The 9247-nt window shown below is 33.6% G+C and overlaps 1 protein-coding gene across 1 annotated transcript; it reads right to left on the bottom strand.

Moving 5' to 3' along the window:
* Positions 1-1783: 1783 nt before the first annotated feature.
* Positions 1784-3884, bottom strand: LOC143596914 (zinc-finger homeodomain protein 2-like). Its single transcript, XM_077075570.1, has 3 exons — positions 3335-3884; positions 2688-3197; positions 1784-2179 (listed from the first exon to the last, which is right to left on the bottom strand). Exons 2-3 carry the CDS (start codon positions 3175-3177, stop codon positions 1845-1847), a joined length of 825 nt encoding a protein of 274 aa, XP_076931685.1. The 5' UTR covers positions 3178-3197; positions 3335-3884; the 3' UTR covers positions 1784-1844.
* Positions 3885-9247: the final 5363 nt, after the last annotated feature.

Below are 9247 nucleotides of genomic sequence, written 5' to 3'. Positions count from 1 at the left end.
TTTTTTCCAAATTTCAAACTGATATTTTAGCGCTTTTGATTGGAATGAAAAAAATTATGATACTTAAACACATAACGTTGGTTCCCAAAACAAAGTGTCATGCACGATTTCATATTTTCATTGTTTGTGAACTTAAAATATAGTTTTAAGTATATTATTAGAGTGAAGAACAAAACAAAGTGGTAAGCAATTCACAAAACTCTTATGCCCATGCATCTCTAGAGTACGTTTGAAACTGGATCTCACAAAATTGAATACAGTAACCGATCCCACATGTTTTAGAATCTTTCAAGTTCACCTCATTTTGGACATGTAACCTCAAATCCGTTCCAAACAGAACTAACGAATTCCAGTTTAGCAACGTGTAAAAAACCATGTTTCCGTTGTATGTAGGGTAGTTCAACCTGAACAATAGAACGGTTTACCAACTGATTTCGATTCTTTTAAATAGCAATTTCTGTTACTTCGAGACTTGAACACAAGACCTCCCACACTTTGACATTTTAAGGGCTTTGCCAATGACTGCTCCGATCCATTGATATTAGAAACTCTGGATTAATTTATTAGTTGATGAATAATTGGAATTAAGCACCTCACCCGTAATTGATGACTACTTAATTGAGCGATAAAATAAAATACATGTGTTGTTAAATATATCTTTTGTTTGTGCCACGTTAACCAATGTGTACATGATAATACAACGCGTGTTACTAAAGATATATATCTTAAATTTTGTTTCACTTAGTCAGTTGAGTTGGGATGCTAACATGTTAATTATTGAACGTCTTAAGCAAAATATAAAATCATCCTTCACAAAGCAATGTGAAATATTTGCACACCTTTTCTTTCATGTCATCACCTTTGTTTTCATGCAATTAGTATGGTGAGTGCTTGAATAGGTCAAAGGATGAAGGATGTATGAATGACCAATATCATAAGAAGTAGACAAAAATATTTGTGTATATCTGTGTCTGTATATCATCAAGTTGAACGTTAGTGTCGGAGAAAGTCAGCAACTTATGGACAGATAGGAAAAAACAACTATGCCCATGTGTTATTTTATGTGTATCGAGTATATATCGACTAATTTGAATTAATTTGTAAAACAATTACGTGTGATTTTATGCAACAACGTTTAGAAATGACAAGTGATTTAAAATGCCATCGATAACACATGGGAAACCGAGATAATTTTCAATCAACCATGGAAGAAACTATTACCCGACAACAGTCAAAACCGATACCTCTTGACCCTCCCATAAGAGATTAAACTCGTGTATATATTTAATTTAGTACACGTATTTTCTAATTTTGAATTTATTCAACTTAATTAGATTATTTTTTGTTTACGGTAAATCTTTTTTTGTTTACGGTTTAATTTTTTTAGTTATGCCTATATTTCCTTTTACATGTACTAATCGATGGCCATTAAGCCATAAGTGAGAATTCCGTTGGTGAGACCGCCATGACAACAATATCATGTCGATAATTTGTTGGAAATCAAGCCACCCCTATTTTCTGATGGAGTATAACTGACAAATGACTGTCCTCACCTAAATTCACAATATATTTCGGACAAATCTTTCATATATATAATATATACATTGGATTGTAACGATATAATTGTAACTTATTCTATCAAATAATTAGAAACTAAATGTCTAAATCATGCTCTTGAATTAACTTAATTGAACAAAACATATCTAGAATTCAAATTGAACTCCCCAAATAATGGAACTTAACAAAGATCACCAACAAAACATTATTAATAAAAGTAAAAACACAATGAAAACCACAACATATTACAACATTCTTCTGCATTCTAACAAGATAGTACGATGCAATCATTCAATGGTTTCATTGGAATCTTGAACATGCTTCTTCCCAGAAATGGCTTTATTGTTATGCATCCAGACTTTGAGAACTTGTCTTTTAACTCCAACTCCTGCACAAAATCTTTGAACCTCTGGATCATCTTCTCTTGGTATCCTCCACCCTACTTTTTCTGCAAATTCAAGCATTTTATCCTTCTGATCCTGCGTAAATTTTGTTCTAAACCGCTTTTTTGTCACCCCGTATGGCGCCCCCACCGTGAATGGCAGCTCCTCACTAGACGACTCAGTGGCCGCACCGCTTCCCCCGACTCCAGTTTTCACTGGGGAAGCATTCAATGGCGGATCTGTAAAAATTTCATAATAATATCATATGTTTTTAAATTATCATTAGCTTAAACTAAAGCCACTAGCTAAGTATGCAACTTTTAATACATAGGTAACTCATTAAGGAAAACCAAATTATTGTCCCACTCTACGCGTAGACACTCTATGCGTAGTCTAGACGGTCGTCCAGGTTAAATTACGACCGTTTAGTTTACATATACGACAATCATCTGTTATTTATGTTAGAGATGCCGTAACTTGTATTTCTAGACGGCCGTCTGTATGCAGTGTGAGGTCAGATGTCAGACGGTGTGAGAGGATACATGACCCCTCGTTTAAATTAACTATATTATATCTGACAACGTCTTATGATAAAATGCGTTAAGAATTTTGTAATTAAAGGGTAATAAATAATCTTTGATAACATGTCATTCTATTAACATAGTAATGTTAAGTTATTAACTTACACGTTGGATTTGTAAAAAAAGAAAGATAGGAAATATATTTAGATATAATGAGTTACTTTACATGTAGATCCACCAGCAGGAGCATTGATGGAGGATGCCGGCCAGTTGGGTTGGTGGTGGTGGTGATGGTGGTGGTAGTTGAACGGTGGTGAAGGTGATGGTAACGCAGGAGGAAGCTGAAGAAAGTGTCCAATGGTTTCTTTACGGTGGAAGTTACGGTGACAATTACAAGCAGCACATTTAAAAGCTTCTAAGGTTCCTTCGTTGCCAGACGGCATGAACTCGCCGCATCCATCGGTGACATTGCCACCGATGTTTGCGGCGTGGTTCTTTAAACACTCGCGGTACCTTGCCGCGGGTGTTGGTGACTTTAAGAGCCTGGATCCGACTGAAATGGGTGTAACCGAAGCTCCAGATCCGGTAAACCGATCCAGGTCGGATCCATGTTCCATGGGTTGTTCGGAGGAGTCATGAATCAAGTGGTGGTGGTTGTTGTATGGGTGTGAAGATGTTTGTGCTCTTATCTCTTTGTTCGTGTCACTTGTCGCCATTAATGTTTCTTGATTAAACCCTAAAAAACATGTTACATGAATTAATAACTAAAATTAGCATATATAGATGCAAACCCTAAAATTGAATTTAGCTAATTTAAGATAGTGAAGAAAGAAATATGGTTGTTTAAAAATAAAGAAGAAGTAAGTATAGTACCTCATGAGAAGCTAGTAGCATAATAAGGTTGTGAAAGGTGGAATTAGGGTTTACTATATACACAGTGTGTGTTTCAGAGGTTCCAACAAGGGACAGCTTGGTTGCTTGAAATGAAGCTAAAAAGTAAAGATGGGGAGGGGAGGGGGGAGAGAGAGGGAGTGGGAAACAGCCCAAGACCAAAAGATGACATAACATGACACTTGAATATGAGTTTTGTTGTTTTGTTTTCTTTGCGATTTGGAAAAATTAATATGGATTCTGAATTCTTAGCGGGAACAGCGTCTCTATTTTCGGAGATTGAGATTTTAAGGATAGAGGAAAGGTTTGTTATCGTCTTGGATTTCTAGGTTTGATGAAAATTTTGTCATTATCTCATCCTAGTAGTGGCTTAATTGGGATCTTATATTAGATGTGTTTGTTTGTTTATAAATTTGTTAAGACTTTTGAAAAAATCGTACGTGTATGGGTGAAATTTAGCTCATCATTTAGAGTTCTTGATTTTTATCAGCACAAATGTATATGCAATGTTTTCAATTCGTGTTCTTAGAACGAACGCGAGCTCTTCATTGAAGATCGATAGGTTAACATCAAACACCAAGTAATACCTACTTGAACACCTATTTCATGATCATGACCAAATAGTTAGTCATTGAGGAACTATTAAAGTCCGACCGGGTGGCATACAGAAAAGATGAGTTCTAAGGAAGTGCTTTGGGTGAAGAAGATGTTGCCTGATGAAGGAATTTGGCCCAACACAAAGTTAATTGTTGGGGTGATTATAATCATTAGGTCTCAAAAAGATTTTATTATAGGAAGTATGTTTATATAAAAGATAACCAAATTAATAACTAATATCTACCATGCATACAACGTTAACTAACTAGTGATTTATATAACTTCTTATGAAACTCCACTGCGGTAATATTAATCTTTAGAATACAAAGTATAGAAAAAGTTTCATATTCATATCATGGCATTCACTAACAAAGCAAAATAAATTGTATGAAAATTGCAATGCAAAATATGCTTATTAGGCAATATCACTTAGGTTGTTCGCTATTCGAGTCGAACTAAAAAAACCCAAAATTTAAACCGAATTGAATCCAATTTCTAGTAAAATTTTGATTTAAAATTTTGAATCTGATGAGTTACGGAATATCAGTTCCATAAAGAAGTGACAAAGTCACGTTGATTACTTCCCCCACTCCCTGCAATATTGGTCCCGTTCCAACAAATAAACGTCATTATTGGACCCTTTTAACCCTTCCTACTTGACCCCTTTGACACTCCATTTTTACGCCAAGCCCTTTTCATTTTAAGTCACATATATTTCTTTTTTATTATTGCATTATCTTTTGCTTACGAATTATTTTGTACAGTAGAATTCAAATAACGGATATAAATAATATATAATGATTAAAAAATATATCTATATATTCATTAGTTATTTTTTACATGTTTGATTTGACCCCACCATTCCTTTACATCATCTTCAGAATATAATCATCTACAGAATATAATGATTAAAAAATATATCTATATATTCATTTGACACATAGCCCATCCAACATGCGTACAATCGATGCTACCTAGCATCCCAGGAAAACCATGTTTTTCTGCGTGCACCTCATATATGCGTTGGATGTCATACATTGTAGGTTTACGCAGATATCTCCGTGAGTAAATCGATATGACTCCTACGTATATAAAATAATCTATAAACATATAATATATATTAAAAAATGTAATAAATATTTAATAAAAACTAAAATTAATGTTTTTTACCTTGGCAGAAAAAATGAAGGGATTCACATGCAACCCTTTTCGACATCTGTAAATACTCATCCAAAGCGTCCGACGAGATGCCGTACGCTAATTGACGGATAGCAGCCGTGCATTTTTGAAGAGAGGTAAAACCGGGGAGACCCCTAGCATCCTCCCTTTGTTGAAAAAAGGGATACCGTGCCTCTAAATCACTTGCTATACGCATGAACAATTGTCTGCTCATTCGGAAACGAGTTCGAAAATCCGACTCCTCGTATACCGGTTGAGGGCTAAAAGAATGCCTAATCAAAGTATCGTTAGCACCCGATCGATCACGATCACGAGGTGGTGCTCTAACTCTCGGGACTCGAGGTTGATGGGCTTGATTTTGCAAGAGATCCACCACGGTTGCGGTTAAAACTCCCCCTACATGAAGAAGCAAATCATTCTCTTCGGAGGAGTTGGAATCAGACGAGTACCACGACATTTTTTTTGTGTTAGTTTTGAGAGGATTTTAGGAGGAAAGGTGTATAATTGTGAAATTAAGTATATTTTATAAAGGTATATATTTATAGTTTAAGAAAATATTTTTTTTTAATATTTAAGAGCCCAACGGCTCTTTTTCTAAACCCAATGCAAGTTTCTCTCTCTCTTCAGCCGCTAATCAGCTCACGCCTCTCTTTTTTTTTCCGTTAGCGCCCCCACTAGCGCCCTGGTGGTGTGGTGTTAGCGCCTGGGGGCGCGAGCGGAGGGGCTCTAGCGCCCCCGTTGAAGCCCCACACCCCTCAGCCTTAGGGTACTGCTAAGGGTGTCCACTGTATACATTCTCTTCTTACTTTTGTCAAATCATTTGTTCCACTTTCTTTTTTTCTTTTTTCAAATGACAACTTTGGTTAAAAATGCTGAAGTAGCAAGAAAATAGATAAAAAAAACAACAAATTAAAAAGAGAAGTTAGACCAATCTTTTCGATTTATAACTAAAAACGAAGATCGTTTCCAAATATATAACTAAAGTTGCTGAAAGAGTGAAATATTAAATAATGCCACACATATAATATACCACTTTTCCAGAAACTTTAGAACTGAAAATTGCCTTGTTTACATAGATAGCATCATTTATCGGAGTCAAAATATATCAACAATCCATCATGATTATGCCTTGTAAAAATTTCTTCATTTTATAGCAAAGCGGGGTTATTTTGTGAATCGTTAAAAAATCATGAACTAATAAAAGCGTATAGAGGAGAAATTTGCACCAGGTTTGCCTCATAGTCTACTTTGGTGAAATCTTCACAAAGCTAACAAGTAACCGAACACATTTATTTCACTTCTTAAAAAGACGTTTATAACTTAACGATGTAAACGAGAACGAGACATTAAAAACAAACGATTATTTAAAAAAAATCAATCAAATAGAGGTCGATCGGTGACTAATGAATGATTATTTAGAAAAGAAAATAAAAATTTGACAAAAGCTAGAGTTATTGGATTTTAACGAAGGGGTGGCCTCACGCAAAGTGACAAAATGCATGCAGTAACCTGTAGCATGTGATTCTGTGAACAATCACCTGCAACATATATACAGTAATTGGTAATTACTATCGCCTTGCTAGCTGTTTCTTGCCATAGAGATGCTCCGTAACACCAACCAATCATTAACTTTTAAAATATATATAAAATATTAGATAATTAATATTGTAAAAACTGTTATATAATATTATTCCTTTAAATTCATTATTGTTAAATAAAAAGTTTATATTTTTCTAAATACATGTATATATGTATAGTCCAAGTATATAAGAATGATAACGTGCCTTTTTTTTTTAAATATCGTATAGGATGATTAATTTAAATCAAATTTTGATAATGATATATACGACCTAGCTAGTAATTGAAAATTATATCTATATTCTAAAAAGTTGAGATTCTTTAATATATTTAAATTCGGGTGAGTGCTCACTCTATTGAAAATAAGAAAATTGATTACTTATTACTGTTGTGAAAGTTCATTATTGTGTATGCACAGAAGCTTTTTCATATTTTATATTTATAAAATAGATATCAACAATTATTTATATACTTTTTTCCTGTGAAAGAGAAAACAGAAATTTACATAAAACTAACATAGTTGCATGTACTTCGATGTGACATTTTCTTTGGAAGTGAGACTTGAGATATAAGACTATCTTTATTCACAGATTAACCAAACTAATGTTTATTAGATAATGCATAGTGGTAAGGGAAAATGTGTGTCACGTAGCAAGAAGATGAATTGTATTTTAAGGTTGCAGTGGTGTGGAAGAGATTGAGAGGTAAAGTGTTACAATTTTAGTGGATATATAAATAAATAAAAAATAATAAAATTGAGTGGGCCCCACATATTACATCAAGAAATATCTCTTATCCACTTCTCCAAGAAATATTACACTGAGAAATGTTTCTTGCCCCCTCTCCCAGTATTTCTCCAATCTTGTTCTCACTCTCATTCATTATGACAAGTCTTATAAAGCTAATTTCTCTTTTTTTCACTTACCCAATCCAATGCAACAAACTTTCTATACTCATTAGCACCCCTCACTATTTTTATTAAACAAATATAATTTATAATTGTTGTTTTTTTATTAAAAGTGACTATAAATATAAAAAATAATTTCTTTATCTAAAATAAACAATATATATTTTTTTTAAACTTAGATATTAAAAATTATTCAAAAAAATCAATGTTATAGTTTAAAATATTTAGTGTGAAAGAAAAAGGAGAAATAAAAAAGAAGACCATAGATATCTTAACATGTGACCGTGAACTGGTTTGCAAATTGGTTTGATGTTGCAAACTAGTTTGGTATATTTGTTTATTTTTTTATTTTCATTTTTATCAAATAGTGAAACAATTTACTATTGGTTTGTTAATAGGAGTGGTCTAAGGCCCCTAATATGGGTGTTTCATAGCGGATGGATTTATTCATGGATAATTAAATTAGAGAAAACATTATCAATCCAACGGAATAATTGTCTTAAACATTCAACATAAAAATAATTTACCCTTTTTAAGTTAGACATAACATAAATATATAACACTTGGATGCCAGATCTTTGTATGGATAGCCACCACTACATCTTAAGCTTGCTCCATCTTCACATGTAACCCGCGCGTATATTAAAAGTTAACCACACTGAGTGAGTTCTAGCTACTTTGTGTGGTCATTAGGTTAACTGGATTCATACTCTTATCATTAACTTGCAAGTAATAGTATAACTACTACTTATTAACATACACACCATAACCTAACATTACACATTCAATCATAAATAACGCAAACATTTCATTCGTCTCATAAGAACATTAAAAGAAAGCATGTACAAGGCCTATCTTTCCATATGCTTGGGTCATACATTCCACGTTTAGCGAAAGCATGCACAAGGCTTGCCCTTCTCTATGCTTATATCATACATCCTACATTAAACAAAAGCATGTACAAGGCTTACCTTCCCTGTGCTTACATCATATATTTATGCATTCAACAAAAGCATGTACATGGCTTCCCCTTTCCTATGCTTATGCCATACATTCTACATTCAACAAAAAGATATAAGAGGATTACTTTTCCTTATGATTAAGTCTTACATTACACATTCAACAAAAGCACATACAAGACTTGTCTTTCCCCATGCTTATGTCATACATCCATTATAACACATTTACACACATACTTTAATAAACTAGGCATGTTAGAATAGTTACACATTTATACATCAACACATTATCATTCTTTAGTTAACACTCATTTATTTACTTATAATTGCGTGACTAGCACACACCTCTAAAACTTGTATGAGTGTCCCTTTCCAGATATTGAACCTTTGTAACAACCATTTAGCTAACGAGACTTAACTAAACTAACATAGACTAACAAGATCTAACTGAACTAACTAGCTTAATCTGAACCCTAATAAAAAATGGCTTGTAATCATAAAAATGGCAGGCCATCCGCAATGACTTGTATCTGCGCGGATCCCATTCACGGATCCTAGTTCATATTACAAGTTGTTGTATATATTGCGTACCTGGAGGATGGATTCGATCAATGAAGCAAATCTGTAATCGTGATTTCAATCTTATTTTCTTGAACAATTGCCTGGATTAATCTC

This window comes from Bidens hawaiensis, unplaced genomic scaffold (assembly GCF_021521415.1).
Source record: "Bidens hawaiensis isolate Kalapana, Puna unplaced genomic scaffold, B.hawaiensis_p1.1 tig00047371_1, whole genome shotgun sequence".
NCBI classification, from domain to species: domain Eukaryota; kingdom Viridiplantae; phylum Streptophyta; class Magnoliopsida; order Asterales; family Asteraceae; genus Bidens; species Bidens hawaiensis.
This window is presented reverse-complemented; position numbering and strand designations above follow the sequence as displayed.

Coding starts and splice junctions, on each gene's coding strand:
- LOC143596914 (XM_077075570.1), bottom strand. CDS start 3,177: ATGGCGACAAGTGACACGAACAAAGAGATAAGAGCACAAACATCTTCA. Junction 2,180..2,687: donor TCCTGCTGGTGGATCTACAT/GTAAAGTAACTC, acceptor AAATTTTTACAG/ATCCGCCATTGAATGCTTCC.